The sequence below is a fragment of the Mastomys coucha genome, unplaced genomic scaffold (genome assembly GCF_008632895.1).
Source record: "Mastomys coucha isolate ucsf_1 unplaced genomic scaffold, UCSF_Mcou_1 pScaffold8, whole genome shotgun sequence".
Lineage (NCBI taxonomy): Eukaryota > Metazoa > Chordata > Mammalia > Rodentia > Muridae > Mastomys > Mastomys coucha.
Window position 1 is genome coordinate 23934322 of NW_022196914.1, and position 20205 is coordinate 23954526.

Genomic DNA, 20205 nt, shown 5'->3' on the forward strand with positions numbered 1-20205 from the left:
GGTGATTTTTACTGTTGTTATGTTCATTGTATAGTTTTAAAAAGTAACATTTACTTCCATAAATCTTGTTTGTTTGTTTGTTTGTTTTAAACTGATTCCCCTATTAAATCATGTAGAGAACTGAGCTTTTTGGGGGCAGAAAATTATATATATCCAATGTGACCTGGCAAATCATTCTGTTTTGGGGACACTGGGATGGTTCAAGCAAACCTTTAAGGGCTGGCTGGCTATTCAGTCGCCTTGTCTCCTTTATAGACACTGTAAACAGAGCGCAGTGTTCTCAGAATATCACCTCAGCTGGAAGAAATGGTAGCAGCTCACCTCTCACTGTGAGTTCTCACTTCTGAGAGAGAAAAGGACAATGGAAGCATGCAGGGCAAAGAACCACAGGAGGGAGGAGCTCTTGGCAGATCCTTCCAGCCTTCACTTTGGGCAGCAGACCCCTGCTGTGATGTTTTAAGATAGCATCATCTGGGGTTTCTTGAAAGGGAAGGAGCTTGTCCTTTAACATTGGTCAGTCAAGAGACAGTGAAAATGCCCCTATTGGTAACTGTTATTTTATAGGAAAATAAAAATCTGCTTCTAATATGTTGAGTAACTCAGCATAAATGTAGACACAGTGATGGAATTTTAACTCCCAGCATGCTCAGAGAGCAGCTTCCCTAAAGAGGAGGCAAGCTTTGTCTGTCTGTCTTTCTTTCTTTCTTTCTTTCTTTCTTTCTTTCTTTCTTTCTTTCTTTCTTTCTTTCCCTCTTTCTTTCTTTTTCCTTTGGTTTTTTTCAAGACAGCGTTTCTCTGACTATTCTGGAACTCACTCTGTAGACCAGGCTGGCCTTGAACTTAGAAATCCTCCTGCCTCTGCCTCCCAAGTGCTGGGATTAAAAGGCATGCACCACCACTGCCCAGCAAGCTTTGTTTCTCAAAGTGACCTGTGCTATGTTCAGCATTATACCTATTCTTAGTTGAGTGGATTTCATGAGGGATCCCAAGACATTTAATCTGAGTGGAGTCCTCACAGTCAAGCACAGCAAGGAAATGTTAGAACTGCACAGTGATCCGATTGGCGAGTTAACAGAGGGAGACAGACATGAAGAGGAGCTACAATCGAGGCACATAACCTTCACTTACATTTGCATACTTGTTGAGGCTTCTTCTGTTTGTCATTCTCTAGCTCCATTTATCTCCTTATGTGACTCCCATCAGGTTGTTCCCCAGTGTCTCCTGAGATACATTCTGAAGGACTTTGGTGATTTCTGGCATTTAAAACACAGGCTGACTTTTCTTCTTACTACACTTCTGCCTTCAGTGGTCTCTACACAATTGGCCACACCTCTTCCTGGAGTCTTGCTTGTTTGGACTCAGAGATTCTCCCTCCTGCAGGCTACTCTCCCACTTTCACCAGAAAGGAATGTCTTTAAAAGATGGAAGGGCAGAGGCAAACAAGTGAAATCCCTGACAGAAATTTAAATGTTGCATGGCCTGTGTTCCCAGGCTTCCTGTCTCTACAATTTTTTTTTTGTCTAGAAGAAACTTAAGCAGCTTCCATAGCTTTAAATAACCCTTCAAAGCTCAAAACTTCTACATGTCTAACATCTAGTCCTGATTTCTCCCTCCTTCCAGAGATCCAATTCTCATGGGATCTCTGCTGGGTATTAACATAGGCAAGACTGAATTTGCTGACCCTGTCCCATGGTCTTTCCTATTGCACTGATATACTGCCCTGTATCTTGTTAGCTAGGTCTGATTTCTCCCTGTTCTACTGCTTTATTTTCTTCTCTCCATGCCTTTGAACTGCTGTAATACAACAGAATAGACGGAATGGTTTGCAGACAACACACAGGTGTTTAATTCACCGTTTTGAGGGCTGCCAACTTTTTTGGTTGTATCCTTCCATGGATAGAGAGATAAGGGATTTCTTTCTTGTACCAGGACACTAACCCCATTCCTGAACACATTCCTTCATTCTCTGATCCTATGCTATTTACACTTAGAGAATAAGCATCCAATATCTTACCTTAGAGGGTACAAAGCATTCAGTCCATTTTATCACATAAAGCTTGTTCCTGATCCAGGGTCTTTATACATTGTGTTCATAGATGGGAAATAGATAAGATCATAGATGCTTCTAAATCTTTAAATAACTTCAGTTTTTGTGTAAAATCGTTCACTGACCCTTTATCTACAATAATGCCTCTTCTCTGAATCTGTTTAAAAATCTCTCCTGTTGTTTCTCTGATTATTTGTTTGTCTGTCTTTCCCACTTAGAATGTAAATTCTGAAGGTGGTACAGTATCTCACCCATTGTCACATCTCAGCCCTTAGAACAGTGCTACAGACACAAAGGTACTTAGAATTTGTCCAAGGAACAAAGAAGTTTTGGGTTTGATTATGGTTTGAACATAACAACCATGTAAGGAACTTAGAAGGTTCTTTGTGCTCAATGCAACTTAGTCATCATTGAGAACCGTGTTTTATTTAAAATTAATAGGAATTATATACCTGTTCTTGAACTCTTGAGAGAGTTATAGTGTTCTCTCAAGCTTTATAGCTACTTACACAGGCACTTGTATGTACATGTGTTCTCTTCGTCTTCTCTTGGGTGACATCCAGGGGAACATATCTGGATCGTTCTTGATGGTCCAGTTGATGCCATCTGGATTGAAAATCTGAATTCTGTGTTGGATGATAATAAAACCCTGACTCTGGCCAATGGTGACCGGATTCCCATGGCTCCAAACTGCAAGGTTGTTTTTGAACCTCATAACATTGACAATGCTTCTCCCGCCACCGTCTCAAGAAATGGGATGGTTTTCATGAGTTCCTCTGTCCTTGACTGGAGTCCTATTCTTGAGGTATGATTGAATCCTTTCTTTTGTATAGTTAAAAAGGGAAAGGCAGCCTTAGCATTCTTTGTAAGCATGATGATTCTTCTGCAGCTGGTGGTGTAATGGCTTTTCATGCTACTGTTTCTGAAAGGCTCTTGTATGCATGGGGCCGCTCAGGCCCTGATTGCCCCTCACAGGCTTCTCCAGTCTCCTTCTAATCACTTAGAACTATGATTTCCAGGTAATTGTCAGCCCTACGTGAATCAATAATCCTGCCAAACTATGTCTGAGGATTGAAAAGTAAAATTTAATATCACCACTTTGGGGATTCATGGCAGTTTTGAAAGGTACTTGTTCTCATAAAATCTGGGAAAAGCCATCCTAGAATTTTAACTTAAAGACGATTTGTTAAACTTGTATATAAAGACTTTTTTTTATGAGATTCAGTTGTCATAATATTAATTTTAACTTTGTGCTTAGAAATAATATTTTACATAATGTCACCTCAATTCATGACCAGGTATAATAGCTTATGACTGTCAATATATTATAGAGTATATTAATTAGAATTTTATTATAGATATACACCTTGCATGCTTATATGTTTTTATTAAATCTATTATAAGATAAGAGTGTTACTGGGTAATTAATCCATGTGACTTTTATGACATAGATGGCTAGATTTAAAATTTTTATTTGCCTTTATATTTTGAAGGTGATTTTATTTTAAAACTTTCTAATTTAAATTATGTAGGTATTATTTTTTATTTCCTTTATATTTTTGTACTCTTATCTGTATAGGAATATTCTAACTTTTATTAATGTTTTAAAAGCTACATGATTCTGGTCTACTAAACGGTTTAGACTTCATAACAACTATGGAGAGATACAAAAGAACATGCTTTATAGCAAAATGATGTTGATGACCTTGACTGTGATTCTAAAATCCCTTTTACAGATTTCATATCACATAGTTAGTTTTTCTATCCATTAAAAATACAAGTACAAGTGTTCTCAGATATTCAAAAGTACTCATCAGTACTCTTGTAAAAAAATACAGGTAATTGTGTCAGATCCAAATCCTACCAAGTTAGAATCTTCAGGGAGGAGACCAAGGACTCTTTATATGCTTAAAGTATTACAGTAGATTTTCTCTATGTAACTATGTTTGGTGACCACAGATACAACAGAATAAAAGTCAGTTGTAATTACATGACTTTTCCCCCTAATATATTTAAATTTCATAAAGTTGTTTGGAAAATACTTTTATTGTATTAAGTCACAAATATTTAGCTTGCTCCTTATAAAGTGCACTTCGATTACACCCTACCTGGACTTTTAAAGTAATGTTACACCTAATCACATCTTCACATGTATTTAAATAATGTAGTATCCTCAGGGGATCAGGAGCCTGCCATAAGATTCTGTCTCCTAATGTCAGAAGCTGCCTATGAATGATGTAGACAGATTCTTTTATAGTGTGGGGGCTGGGTGAAGTTGGGGGACACCTCAGTTCTAGCCTGGCCTAAGTCCTTGCCCATCCCGTCTGGAAGCTGTAATCTGGCCATGGGCCTTCTGTGTCTCAGGAAGGTGGCTTCTGCATGTTCCTCAGTATGGATGCAAGAAGCCAGGAGCCTTCCCTAGTTTGCTGAAGTGAAGGCTGGACTATCAGAGTATTGCTCATCCCTCCAGGAGCAAGTCAGGCAGAGGCCAAGCTTAGTGAAACAGGGTGAAGTTCTCCATGTGGTCTGGAGTTGCGGGTGGGCAAAGGTTGACATAATTGAAGATTGTGCAGTTCCTAGTGACAGGTGCCAAGAGGTTATGATACGGGTTTCTTGGGTCTGTTGTACAGTGTGGATAAATGCTTGCAGCTCTTAGCCCTTTTTGATCAATGAAGCACTTTTTTATTAATATTTTCTTTGTATGTAAAGGAGGAACCGTAACTCTCTGTAGCTGTACATATAACCCTTTTCTCCTAAAGAGGAGTTCAGTGCTCCTATATTTTTCATTTTTTGTCAAAGCAAGAAGTAAATACTTTAGAATTGTTAAATATATAGATAAAACGAATAAAGCTGAGTATCCGCATGCACGATTAAAAAACAAATTAATTCTGGCCTTGCCACTTACCAACTGTGGGACACTAGGTGGCTTACTGAAGATGCAAGTGTCAAAGGGGGATGATGGTAATAATAGCTCCTATTTCAGAGAGTTGCTTTGAAGGGTTAAATAGATTATGATATGGAAGTTTATAGCCAGGCTCGATGCATCTTAAGCTCAATAACACTTTGCTTCATTTTTGTTAATTAATGTTAATTAATTAATAATGCTGTAAAAATGGTCTCATGCCACAATGGTCATTTTCTTGGTTTCATCAATGCATGAATGCACTGGTGTGTGAACCCACAGGGTTTTCTCAAGAGACGGTCTCCTCAAGAGGCTGAAATCCTTCGACAGCTGTATGCAGAGACTTTCCCGGATCTGTATCGGTTCAGCATCCAGAACCTGGAGTTCAAGATAGAGGTACTGGAAGTCTTTGTGATCACACAGAGCACCCACATGCTGCAAGGCCTGATCCCCCCAAAGGTAAGGGATTGCACCTTCCTCCTGAGCGCACTGTGAACAGAATACAATATTTGAAACTAGGCTTGGCTAGGGTTCATTGGTGAGAATGAGGTGGGGGTTCGAAGAGGTTTCAGACTAACCAATTTTCCATTATAGCTTTCTTTGAATGAAGCAAGCCATTGATTTGATTTTTTTCCTGGTTAACATAACCATATAATAAATGTCACCAAGGAGTGTACAGGGAGGGATCTGTGGCTCCAGATACATAGGTACCAGAGGATGGCTTTGTCTGACATCAATGGGAGTGGAGGCTTTTGGTCCTGTGGAGGTTTGATGCCCCAGCAAAGGGTGGGTAGAGGAGCAAAGGGGAGGGATGAGAGGAAGGTTGTGAGATGGGGGGTAACTAGGAAGTGGGATATCATTTGAGATGTAAACAAATGGAATGACTCAAAAAAAAAAAAAAGAAAAATAATTAAATGCCATTAGTTTTGTTTAAAAATATTTCTATTGTATTTTATTTATTTACTTTGTATGTGTGTAGAAGTCAGAAGACAAGTCACAGGTTGTTGGTTGTCTCATTCTACCATGTGGGTAAAGGGGATTAGACTCAGGCATCAGGACTTGTGCCAAGTACCTTTACCCACAGAGACAGCTTGCTCGACCGTTTCTGTTTATATTATAAACCAGTTAGCGCCCCTGGAACGCAGTTTTCCATTCATTCCTCTGTTGAACCATTCTTTTCTTCTGGAGACAGCTCATATCATTTTCCTAGATTTATTGCTTTAGATGGAGACTGAGGGTCAAGTAATGAGAAGAGAACACTCTCTGCATCCTCAGGAGCAGGCTGGGGAAGTGGACCCGGAGCACCTGGGGAGGCTGTTTGTCTTTGCCATGATGTGGAGCGTGGGCGCAGTCCTGGAGTTGGAAGGTCGCCGGAGGATGGAGCTCTGGCTGTGCTCTCGAGAAGGGCCCACACTGCACCTGCCACAGTTGACAGACGCTGGGGACACCATGTTCGACTACTATGTCGCACCAGACGGTGAGCATGCTTGGCATGCAGGGTTCAAGAATGGGCTGTGTTATTACAGTGAGAATTAAAGCGCTTGGATTTCTCTTAATTTAAATTTTATTTATTTTATATCCACACAGCAGTTTGCCCTCCCTTTTCTTTCCTAGTCCCTCCCCATCACCTCCCTTCTCTCTCTTTCCCCTCTCCAATCCAGTTCTCCTCCGTTTCTCTCCTGAAATGTGCCTGCCTTAATGGATATCAACCAGCTATAACATATCAAGTTGCAGTAAGACTAGGTACCACCTCTTCTATTAAGACTCTACAACGCGACTCAGCAGGGGAAAAGAGTCTCAAACGTTGTCAGCAGAGAAGAGACAACCCCTGCTCCCACTGTTAGGAGTCCCACAAGAAGTTCAAGCTACACAACTGTAACATAGGCAGAGAATTTAGGATAGTCCCTCTCTCGATGGTTGTTCAGTCTTTATGAGCTCCTATGGGCTCAGGTTAGTTATTTCTGTGAGTTTTCTTGTTTTGTCCTTGATCCCTTTGGCTCCTACATTCTTTCCTTCCTCTCGTCATGGATCCCCCAAACTCTGCCTAATGTTTGGCTGTGGGTCTCTGCGGCTTTTTCCATTAGTTGCTGGATGAAGCCTCTCTGGTGATAACCCATAAGGCACCAATCTATCAATATGGCAGAATATCATTAGGAACTATTTCATTGACTTTTTTTTTTCTTTTTTCTTTTTTTATGCCATTTGTGTTTGGTTCTATCATGGGTCTCTGGGCTATCCAGCTTCTGGCTCCTAGCCCTCTGGGCAGCGTTATAGGTGAGCTCACTCTCATGGCTCGGGACTCTAGTTGGACAAGTCATTGGTTGGCCACTCCCACAATTTCTGTGCTGCCTTTCCTCCAGCACATCTTGGAGGCCAGACAAAGTGTAGGTTACAGGTTTTGTGATTGGGTCGGTGTCCCAATCCTTCCCACGGAAGTCTTGCCTTCCAGTGGGAGTTACAGGAGTTGGCCAGTTCAGGATGCCTCCTTATTCCAGCTGTCTCTCCCTTTTCTCCCAATGAAAAGCTTGTGAGATTTGACATCTAAAAGTAATAATGACTTCAGGAACATGCTTCTCAATGTCTTCTGTATTTTTCTGTATACTGTATTGTTGAAAAGCTACATATTGAGAAAACAGTTCTAAAACATTTGAGAATATATCCAAATATAGAACTTCATTTGGAATAGTTCCTTAGGAAGTTTTGATGAAGCTAATTGACAGTTATCAATGTCTACTACTGAATATTTTTCGGGTACAAGGTCTTATATAGCCCAGGTAGGCCTTTACCTTGCTGTGTTGTTGAAGTTCACCTTCAACATCTGATTCTTCGGCTTCTACATCCCAAGTGCATATATTGCAAATGTGTGCTGCTGTACCTGGTGTTACAGTTAGTTTTAATTTTCAACTTTTTACAACCCAGAGTCATCTGTGAGTAAAGTCACAACTTAAGAATTTTGTAGATCAGATTGCTCTGTGGACATATATGTGAGGGATTGTCTTGACTATCAACTGATAGAGAAGGGTACAACTCCAGAGTCACCATATCTAGGGCAATGAGTTCTGAGTTGTACAAGAACTGTACATGAACTTCTGAATTCCTGTCCTGAATTCCCTCAATGATGGACTATGACCTGGAAGTATAAAATGAAATAAAACCTTTTCTCTCTATGTTGTTTTTGGTCAAATTTTTATTACAGCAACAGAAAGGAAAGTAGAAGACCCTGTTTTACATGATGCTAGGGCTTAAACCCAGGAAACTGTCCATGCTAGAAAAATCACCCTACCAGCTGGGCTATATCCATACTTAATGATCTGTTTTATGGTGAGCATTTGAAGATACCTATATGACAGTTTGGAGGTGCCTGGTTATTACAGGGATATACAATATTAGCTGGAAGGTGTGAATCTCCCTGTGTTGTTCTCAGGAACTTGGAGGCATTGGAGTACGTGTACCCCAGAATATGTGTATCCACCTGATGCTAACCCAGAGTATGGATCTATCCTTGTGCCAAATGTGGACAATGTGCGGACTGACTTCCTAATTAAAACCATTGCCAAACAAGGCAAGGTATGACTTTTAAATCACTATTAAAAAGAGTCTACTTTAAAGGTCATATGGAAATACAAAAGTAGCTTGCATTTATTTCACATTGTTTAGAATAAGTGAAGGTATTACCTAAAGGAGTGAACTCCTTTTGTTATTTCAAAAGGACAACCTGATTGTGGGACAGTCTTAATTCTCAATTGAGATGAATTTTGAATTGCTTTTGTTAAGATAATTCTTTCCCTTCTGGTTACTGACTTAGTTTGCTGTGACTATCATAACAAAATATCACAGCTTAGCAGTTTAAACCATGGCAGTTTATTTCCTCAGTGCTGGGGTCTGAAAGCCCAGAATCAAGGTTGTGATGAGGTTGGTTTGTCCATAGTCCCTTGTCTTTGGCTTAAGGATGGGCTCTCCTTCCTGTGTCTTCCTGAGGCTCTTTCTATGTGCATGCATCTTTGCTGTTTGTATACCTAGGTATTTTTGCTTCTATAAGGCCATCATTATGCAGGATCATTGGGGTGGTCACCTCTGTAGAGCCCTTTCTCTAGGTATGGTTGCATTGGGAGGTACTGAGGATTCCTGCCTCACTTGAGGGGTTGGTGGGCTGGAGGGGCACAATTCAACCCATATTGTTTGTTTTACTTAATTCCTTCTAAACTCCTTGGTTTTAGGCTGTGCTGTTGATTGGTGAACAAGGGACAGCCAAAACAGTCATCATCAAAGGATTTATGTCAAAATTTGACCCTGAAAGTCACATGGTCAAGAATCTGAACTTTTCTTCTGCAACGACCCCACTGATGTTTCAGGTACTGCCTCTGATGTTGCTCACGGGAAAAGGCTTGTGACAGATTCTGAGCCCAAAGTGTTTTATGTGGGTAGGCTGTGCAACCTTGTCAGATCTTCATAATTATGGCATTACACCAACAATCTCTTTTGTTGTCTCTCATTCAAATGTAGTTAAGTCTCTTTCTTGTTAGATTATACTATATAATCTTAAGTTATGAAGAAAGAAGAAAATTTCAAAGAATGGATAAAAATGGTATGTAAGATACCTCAGGTCTGTCTCAGTGGTGTTTAAAATACTTGTATGGAAATGTAGGACAGCATAGGAAAGCATTCCAACCTGAGGCATAGACAACCAGTTTCTGAGTTGGACTCTGAAAACTCAGAATTGGCACGTAGGATTTTATGAAATTAAATATCTGTCTAGGAAAATAAATTATAAAGTATAGAGACAGCCTACAGAATTCAAGAAAATGTCTGGCACCTACTCATCTGATATGGAAACAACAGCTAGAATATTTAACTAAAAAAAAAAACAACAACAAAACCCCAAATAATCCAATATTCTGGGAGAATAACCTATTGAGACACTTGCCAAATAAATAAATGCAATCATGAGGGAAACATGAAGGAAAAATGCTCAATGAATTTAGGAATCAGCAAAATGCAAATCAAAACTAGACCGAGCTTCTATCTCACCCCCATAAAAATGGATATTAAGAAAACAAATGAAAACAAGTATTTGGGAGGATGCAGGAGCGTGAGGAACCTTTGTATACAGTTTGATGAGGGTGTAGACTAGTGCTGTGACCATGCAGGTCAGCAGGAAGCCACCTCAAAGCATTGAAAGTAGAATTGTCATTTGACCCAGCTATGCTGGTTCTGGGAACACAGTGTAGGAATCAGACTGAGTGGAATATGTACACATTTGCTATATTTAGTGATGTACAACTTCTACCAGTCAAGTTACAGAATCAGCTGAAGTAGCTTTTTCAGATAAAGCACAGTATACATATGCAGTGCAGTTTTATCTAACTATAAAGAAAAAAAGAAAAGGATGGAGTTTATACCACTATTTTAAGTGAACTAAGCCAGATTCCTAAGGATACACTCAGAAGCAACTTTGATCTTTTTGGGGGATGGGGGATTGAGGCGGAGGTAGGCACTTCACTGCTGGTTATATCTGGACCATATGGAAGGTTTGCTTTAGTTATTTTGAGGAGCCTCCTTGAGGATTTCCATAATGACTGTATCAATGTACATGCCCAAAAGCAGCGGGAACACATGCCTCCTCCTTTAGGTAGAGTCTAGTGAGGGAACATTCATGAGAAAGAAGTGCTGACTGTTAGGGATGGGAAAGAGGAAAAAAGGTCAAGAAAGGGTAACAGACAGCATGACTACAGTAAAAAAAGAAGTGCACATACAGAAATGCCATAGTGAAATTACTTACTTTGTACTATTAATTTAAAAAATTCTAAATTGGAAATAAAAATATTTGAATATGCAGAAACATAGACCAAAGTATCAGCATTCGATTTACTGTACCAATTTTCACCAGCTCCATAATTGTTTTTTCTGTGTTATTATTTCTTATTCTTTGGTGATTTTAGAGTCATCTTTGATGGATACGTTTTGAATCCCCATTTGTCCCCTGTTTCCCTGCATAACCCACATCTGGCTCCACTCTGGAGCATCACCATAGAAGAGCCCTGGCCTGTTCTTGATTCAAGTCTAATTTTCTTCTAGATGAGGTTTTATCCCTGTTCCAAACTGTTTCCTAAATTGCTACTTTCTCTTGTCTTTCACTTGTGTAGCATTCTCATATGACTTTCATGATACATTGTAACATGGTATAAAATCTTAGATTCTTGCCAGGTGAGACATACTGTGTCGTATATTCTTGTACCATGTGATGGTATAAAATCTTAGATTCTTACCAGGTGAGACATACTGTGTCGTATATTCTTGTACCATGTGATGACAACAAACACCTTAGATGTGGACTGCTTTAGTGGGCAAAACTTCAATGACTGACCCTAGTCTACAATGACAGGCTGTTTCCTCTTATGCGGGTACAAAATTTCACCAAACTAGAGAGAAAAGGTTCCCTCAGTGTCTTTTATACACAACTGTCAATTATTACTATTATTGTTTACATTATGCATGTATACCTGTGCACACATGTAGTGTGGTGTGGTATGGTGTGTGTGTGCGTACGTGTGTGCTTGCGTGCGTGCGTGCGTGCGTGCGTGTGTGCGTGTGTCCTGTGTGTGTGTGTGTGTGTGTTTCTGTGGTGTGCATATGGGGGTGGTGACTGAGGAGGTCAAACATCAGATACCTTTGAATTGGAGTTAAAAGCACTCATGAAACACTTGACATGGGTGCTGGGAATCAAACTTGGGTCTTTGGAAAAAGCAGTATACACTCAATCCTTGAGCCACATCTCTCCAGCCCCCTTATTTTTTGAAGAGAATATTTTAAAATTAAAATGTTGTTACTTCCCTTCTTTTTCTTTTTGCCTTCAAGTCTTCTCAGGTTCCCTCCTTCCAAACTCTCCCAAGAGATCCCTTCTCAGGCTGATAGTCTGTTTTTCTTTGCTTATTATTGTCTCTCTCTCTCACACACACACATACACACTCCCTATCTATATAGTGTATGATTTCAGAGCTGACCACTTGGTATTAGAATAACAGTTGAGAGGCTCATCCTCTGGAAGCACTAATCATCCCACCCACCATGCCAGTCACTTGCTGCTTGAAGTTTTGGTTTAGGGATCCGGTGAGATTTCCCACTTCCACATTAGCATATCTGTTGGTATGCTCATTGTTCAGGTCCTGTTTAGGCAGCCATATTGTTAAGTGTATTGATGTAGCTTCCTTGTAACGCAGACTTTCCACTACTTTGGATCTTGCACTTCTTTCTGCTCCTCTTGCTCTATGTTCTCTGAATCTTAGCTGCAGGGCTTGTATTGTAGGTGACTCAGTTGGGGACAGGCAGGCACTGATCCCTTTTTGTGCATTTTGATATTTTCCCTTGTAATGCAAAGAAAAGCTTCTTTGACAATGGATGAGATCTATCTACGGATATAAGGATAAGATTAGAGTTAGGAATTATACCAGTCTACCAAAGTGACTATAGTAGGCTCTTCTCTAAGGCCCACAGCATTTCCACCCTTGGGTAGATGGATGGCTAGGTTTCCAGCATCAGTTACAACTTCTCTCTTTTGAGCAGGGCTTAAATCCATGTGAAGGCTGTTAATTATCACTATGATCATTATATATATATTCATTGTAAATTATATTATGACACACATTTTCATATATTTTGCAAATTGAGCACAGTCTCTCTACTTTTCTTTCTGTTTTACCTCTACATTTCCAGTTGTTAGAAAAGATGTGTAGATACGTGCAAGAGTTTTCACATGTCACAGGCATATTATGTGGCCTAGACCATTGTTAGTAAGGATTCTAGGAGAGTCTCAAACTCCAGATGCTTTTGTTTCTCACTCCAAAACTCAAGTGTTAAAGATCTCTATCATCATACTGAGAAACGAAGTAAGACATTCTTTTTTAAAATCTTCACCCCAACATATTGTTTGAGAGATTGGAGAGATGGTTCAGCAGTTACCAATTGTTTCTGGTATTACAGCAAACGTGAGTTTGATTTCCAGCAACTACATGGTAGCTCATAATGGTCTGTGGCTCCAGTTTCAGGGGATTTGACACTGTTCTGGCTTTTATGGGCAGCAGGCATTCATAAAATGCACATACAAGAATGCAGGCAAAACCACATAAAATAAAAATAAAAAATATATTTAAATTTTGTTTGAGAAAGTCATATATGTATATAGCATGGCTTGATCAAATTCCCCTTCAACTCTTCTTATCACTACCCATGTGCTGGTGTTAAGCCTACTGACCCTATTTAGTGCAGGCAGCATGCACACAGGGCCACCCACTGAAGCATGGGCAGCCTACCAGGGGGTCACATCCCTGAAGCAAACTAACACACACACCCTCTCTCAGCAGCCATCAGTTGCCAATAGCTTTTCAGCTAGAGGTGGTATTCTGGGAGTGCCCCTCCCATTTACACTAGGATCTTTTGGCTGGCAAGATTTTGTGCAGGCCTTGTGCATATAGTTACGGTGCTGGGGATCATGTGTGTAACGACTTTGTCGTGTCTGATGCTTCTCCCTCCTCTTTCACTATGATTTCTACTTGCTCAGATCCCTCCTCCTCCTCATTCTCTCTCTCTGTCTGTCTGTCTCTGTGTATATGTACGTGTGTGTGTGTGTGTGTGTGTGTGTGTATGAGAGAGAGATACAGAGACAGAGAGAGAGAGACAGAGAGAGAGACAGAGGGAGAGAAAGAGATTGCATTTAGAGCTGAGCACCCCACTGCCTTTTTATCTGCATACTGATCAGTTAGAAGTCTGTGCTAATTACGATATACTTCAAAAAGACACTTCTCAGATAAGCACTGAGGACCGCTCTTTTCTATAGGTTTAGAGGTATTTAGGAGTCAGTTTAATTCTATGTTCATTTAACAGAATGTTAGTATTAGCTTCTCCTCTAGGACCCATGACTTACTCAGCCACAGGTGCTTGGTTAAATTAACAGTACTGGCAATGATTTCTGTCTTGTGAGGCAGGCTTTAAATTCAACCAGAAAGTGGTTAGTTATTTCCATAATATTCATGCCACCAGTGTATGCATTTCTAAGCCAGTCATTAATGTAGCTCACAAGGTTCACATCTGGATAAGACCATTCACTATCTTTTTCTTATAGTAGCATACAAGGAGCCTTCCAGCACTATCAAAGCAGTCAGTAGGAATGAAGCTGCTAGATTGGTACTAGCTTGATTTCTTCATATCATGCAACTCCAGGGATCAGATACACCCTTAAATTAAGGAGGGTAATCTAAATCAATGTCATTAGCTTGTAATATTTGGTGTTTTATGAGAACTCCATTGACAAATAACCAGTACCACCTGCCACCTGGCTTTTTGTTAGATAGCCTATGGTGTCTAGGAAGGGAATTATGGGGTCAAGCTTTTTTTTTTTTAATTTATATTTATTTATTCCATTGCCCCCAGCCCTCTCTTAAAGTTCCTCATCCCATTCCTCCTTCCCCTTGACTCTGAGAGGGTGTCCCCCTCCCAACACACCAGGCCTCCCACTTCCCTGGGGCCTCAAGTTTCTTGAGGATTAGGCACATCTTCTCCCACTGAGGCCAGACCAGGCAGTCCTCTGATATATATGCGCAGGGGGTGGGGTGTTGGGGGGGTTCCTGAACAGCCTGTGTATGCTGCCTGGCAGGTAATTCAATCTCTGGGTGATCCCTGGGGTCTGGGTTAGTTGAGAGTGCTGGTTTTCTTATGAGGTCTTCCTATTGGGATCACCCTCTCCTTCAGCTTCTTCAAGCCTTCCTCTAATTCAACCATGGAGGTCCACAACTTCAGTCCAATGGTTGGGTCTAAGGATCTGTGTTTGTCTCAGTCAGCTGCTGGTAGAGTCTTTGGAGAACAGCCATGCTAGGCTCCTGTCTTCAGTCTCTTCTCCATTTTTGTCCCTGCAGTTCTTTTAGACAGGAACAATTCTAGGTCAGAAATTTTGACTGTTAGTTAGTAATCCCATCCCTCTACTTGAGGCCCTATCTATCTACTGGAGGTGAACCCTTCGAGTTCCCTCTCCCCATTGTTGGGCATTTTGGCTAAGGTCACCCTCATTGAGTCCTTAGAGTCTCTCACCTCAGGTCTCTGGTACTTTCTAGAGGGTCCCCCTGCCAAGCTCCCCTGAGGTTGCATATTTCCATTCATTCTCCTCACCCTCTGGGCTTCTCTTTTGTTCCCACATACCTGATCCTGTTTCCCCTTTCTCCTCCCCTCTCCCACCCAGTCCCCAGGGAAGAAATTCTTCATGTTCAGTCTATGCCTCAATTATTTGAAAAAAAAGTTAATGTTTCTATTAGAACATTAATCAAATTTAAAAATGATGCTCACCAAAAATTGTAATTGGAAGGCAAATATTTATTGAAAAAGAAGCTCATAAAACTTAGCTTCTGATGAGCTTTGCTGTCCTTTGCTTATCGGAATCAAAATATCAGCTCAATGAAAATTGTTGAGGGTGTGGATAATTCATGACTTCTTATTGCTTAATTTAATCAGTGGCATCCAAGCCAATACACTAAGACCATTGATTTGGCTTCTAAATAAGACTGTCAACTTCATTATAGTCCTGTGCTGGAGATGAAATTTCCAATACTGGCTAGCCCTCTGCCAAATAAATGCCATCTATATAGTGTCTTGGCATGGAAGTCTAGATGAAATGTCAGCCCCAAATTGCAGATGCTTAGCAGTGTTTTTTTGTTATTGTTTTTTTTTTTTTGTGTGTGTGTGGTGTGTGTTTGTGTGTGAGTGATCATTAAATTATCCTAGGCTAGTAATGGACATATCTCTATACATTTATATCTTCCCCATCACTCACAGAGACACACTCAGACACACAGATACACACATACACATGTGCACACACAGAGAGAGACATATCTACACTCACACACACATATACACAGGCACGCACATACTACCACCACACACACACACATGTTACTGATACTGCATCATATTTAAACAATTTTTGATAATTTTACTTTAGAAAGATAGTTTTAAGGGTTATAGTTATAACCTCATTTGAGAATGAACATTTAAAAAATACAAGTGTGATTTTTCTACCACATAGGGTAATTATCTACCTAGTTACTGTTCTTGAGACTTTAGTACATCTTTGACTTTCAATGACTGGGGCAGCACTGTTTTAGAGATGTATGCAGAGGTCTGGCAGGTATCCACCAGGATGTCTAGATTCTCAGTGTTCAAGGGCAGGAAGCTTCCTCCTGTCTTTTGTTGGTATTTCATTACATCATTGTTTCTTCTCCTGCCAAGAAATACCACAGCATTGCTCACCCTGCTTCCTGCCTGGGCCGGCTTGACTGCTGAGCGTCACTGCTGTCTATCAAGCTAGCCTCGTTAGTTTGAGAAACCTTTCAATTAGTCAAACTCCTATAATTAACTTTCTCACTATAATTTCCAGTCATTCTTGCTACACAGAGCTGATGGAGCAGAGGGCTTTTGTCTCTTAGTCTTTCCAGGTATGTGGATCCCAGGCAAATTGAAATTGTAGAGGAGAAAGATAGTACCCACATCTTGTCTGTTACCATGAGAACGCACAGTCAATCTGAGAACATTGGTTGTGCTGGGCGGTTTCATGATGGTTCTGGCTGTTTCAGCATCTTGTGTCAGTGGGAAGTCATATGTTGCTCTCTGCTTGAGACACGATCTCTTATTAATAATTAATTATGGCTCCTAAGGGTATCCAAGGTGTCTAGTTTGGATAAAAAATTTACACTCAGCCCAAATTACATGTTAGCCAAGAGACTTTATTTTTTTTTTAGAAGACAAATGACCCATTTCCTAGTGCTATTTTACTTTTTTCCATTTCTGAAAATTATTGATTCATATCTCTGCAATTTAAATAATTTAAAAATGTAGAAAGACAAAAATGAAAATTATGAGGAATTCTAAAGAGTTTGATCTCTTTTAAAAACTATATTAAAGTCTTTTGAATATAACGGTTATCTTATATCCATAATTTTTAACTTTAAAAATGAGAATCATAAAGCCCAACACATCTTACATCTTTTCCAGCATCAGAACCGTGTGTGTAGGCCTTGGATGCGTGGGTTGCTTGGGTGATCATGGAGCTGGGTCCTTCAAGCCCCTTCAGTCTCATCTTGGCTTCCTGCAATCTTCTCTCCTGGAAGGAGAATTCTTTTGGCTTTTTTGAGCAGAATAATACTAGTTTCCAGTGGAGACTCCTACTAACTGTTCATTGGTTGACAGCTAAGCATAAGCTGAATGCCAGGTCTGGATTCTCTGCTGCCTTTCTCTGCGCTCTCCTGTCTCCTCCCCATAGATCAAGGTGTGCTTACTTCAGGAAAATATATATAGATGAATGTAATGGAAGAATTACTTAGTGTCCATGTAGTTGAGGAGTTAGCATTTGCTCTTAGTGATATTTAGGAACCATGAAGACTGAATTACCTACTAAGAAGTTTATTCAGAAAGCTGAACTGAGCTTTAAGTCTCACATCTTAGATGGGAGACTGAGAGATTTTCTCATTCCATCCCTAAGTCCACTTGGTTTTCTAGCCACCTACTTTTTAACTACTTAAAAGTCATGGCTATGCCTGGAAGTAATGTTGATTTCCTATGTCTGTATGGTATAGATATACAATGAAATCAGAATTTTGTTTTGGGTGTATAGAATGGTAAAATCATGGTGACTATAACTTCTAATTTCAGAGTAAAGTTGTATTGATTATCAAAGAAGCATTCAGTCTTCTGCTAAAGATTTAAGGTTTATTTTTTAATCACTGGCTGGGTGGAGAAAGTAACACTTACAGAAAATCATTAGTCTAAGATATTTATTTTTTTACAAGGCATGTTGGCTAGGCACATGTTGGGAGATGTCTTGGGTCACATTTCCAGCAGTATGTGAACAAGTTTTCCACCATGAGCATAATAAACTAGCCTATAGAATGACCATCATTTTATCATGCATGTTTTATTACTATCTGTATTTAAGTTCAGAGTCTGAGGAGGATTTCTAGGGTAAGCAGCTAGCATCCTGCAGCTCCTTGTAGGTCACTCATGGGAAGCCTGTGGAGGAGTGGGCAGCGTTATACCACCCTTTAGAGAGAATATCCTGACCACAGAGCAGAGAGCAAGATGGAAGAGGTTAATGACTTTGTAAGAGACATCTGACGGTAACTATTCAAGAGGGAGGTTGGACTGGGCCAGGATGCAGAAATGAGAGTGAAACAGAACACATGGATCCATCTCATCTTGGTTAGACAAAAATTTATGGTCAGTTTAATGGATATTGAAGGAGAATAGGAGATATCAAACCATGACTCTTGGACTCCTATATTTCTTTACTAATATATCAAATGTATAAGGTCTCAGGTTATTTTCTAGATACCAAAGGTATAGTGAAGAATAATATAGATAATATTTCATTCTAGAGTAAGAAAGAGATGGTAACTAAATGTTAGAATACCGATATGGAGTTATATCGGCATGTCTTGATATTCATGATATTGTGGGGTACCTAAGTGGGGAAATGAAGTTATTTCTTTATCTGTTTGTATTTGTATGTGTGTTCAGGTGCATATGTGCAAGGAGTCATATGTGCATACATGTGACATGTATGTGGAAGTTAGAAGACAGCATTTGCTGTTAAAACAGGGTGCCTCACAAATCTGTAGCTCACGAAATGAGAAAGGCTGGCCGCCAGGCACCTGCCTCTCCCCTTGTCTTCAGAATTGAGGTTACAAGCATGTGTCTCCGTACTCAGATCCTCATTGTTTTCATGACAAGTATTTAGCCATTGGGCTTCCTCCACAGACATTTAATTAGTTGTTGATACCAGTTTGGCATCAACTTTTTCTAACATTTAGAAAATTATACAGTGGGAAGAAAATCAAGAAGTTTAATAAAATAGCTCCACATTTACAAACTGTTTCATTCCCTCTTTTTTTTTTTTTTTTTGCTTTTGCCAGCATAGCCATTTTATAACATGTATTTATCATTTCCTGCCACTTAAAAGAAATCAGGGTCAGAGTGATGAGGGACAAAGTATACACATGTGGGACTTACTCTGTATTATTTTAATTATCTCACCTATGGACTTTTAACCTTGGAAGATCCTAGAAAATATACAATTTTCACATGACAAAGAGTTCTTATTAATAGACAAGGAATGATGGGGAGGCTCTGGTTTGCCATAGGGGGTTGTCGGGAGGTTATTAATTGGCTTATGCATTTAAATTAATTGAAAAGCAGAGCTAAATTTAACCCAGTACATTAAACAGCATGCTTTTTATGTCAGGGGAATATGATACTCTTTTTTCTATTATATAATTTCCATGGGAGATTTGTTTTATAATTGGATGAGTTGTGATATGTTTACATGTATTTCTATTGAAAACAGTGAAAACATTTTCACATCTCTCTCTATTGCTTATTGAAATGATGATGGAAACTTACAATTTGCAATTACTTTGAAGATTTCTGGAGGAGGCAGATATATAGCCTTTTCCTTATATTTTAGCACACTCTATAGTTATATATTGGTTATAAAAATAATCTTAACTGGTTTACTCTTTAATGTGTTGCAAGAAAATACGTTCAGATAGGAGTTATAAGAAATTAGTTTTGGATAGAAGAATTCATTTTTATTTCAGTGTGCCTTCAGCTCCTGTGCATGTATTCAGCACTTCTAACATAATTTAACACCATGCATGGATAGATCCTATGATTGTAGCAATGTACAGTTTTATAATAGAACTCTGAGCTTGTAGAGTTGAAGAACTTTGAATTTCTTGTTTGTTCTTGTATACTAAATTCCAGTTACTTAGTCTATACATTTACTTTAAGTGGAGTTGGTTAATATTAATAGCAGTACAAAATAAACTAAGACTGAAAAGCATAAATGATTTTACTGCAGTTTGTTTCCTGTAGAGACCTAAGATAAAGGCAGAGACCCAATCACTAAAACAAACTAAGGAGTTCGTTTTGATGGTTTATTTCTAAGCCACTGTGGACTGCCATGGGAACAAATGTATTGCCAGTGTCATGAGTCTGAGATTCTTTTTAAGAAAGAAAGAACGCAAAGTTGTGAGGGTAGAGAGGGGAATCTGGAAGGAGTGTTTAGGAAAGAATATGATAAAAGATTATGATAAAAATAATATGATAAAAATATAAAAGATTATGATAAAAAGAATATGATAAAAATATACTGCAAATCGATCCATTCCTTTCTCCTTGTACAAAGCTCAAGTCCAAGTGGATCAGGGACCTCTACATC

The 20205-nt window shown here is 39.5% G+C and overlaps 1 protein-coding gene across 1 annotated transcript in view; it reads left to right on the forward strand.

Annotated features, from left to right (window-relative positions):
• Dnah5 (dynein axonemal heavy chain 5) overlaps window positions 1–20205 on the forward strand; it is a 249501-nt gene that overhangs the window by 134414 nt on the left and 94882 nt on the right. The window contains exons 43-47 of the mRNA XM_031360281.1: window positions 2611–2852; window positions 5232–5408; window positions 6225–6426; window positions 8374–8516; window positions 9167–9301. Coding sequence (XP_031216141.1) covers window positions 2611–2852; window positions 5232–5408; window positions 6225–6426; window positions 8374–8516; window positions 9167–9301 — 899 coding nt within the window. The remainder of the gene's footprint in view (window positions 1–2610; window positions 2853–5231; window positions 5409–6224; window positions 6427–8373; window positions 8517–9166; window positions 9302–20205) is intronic.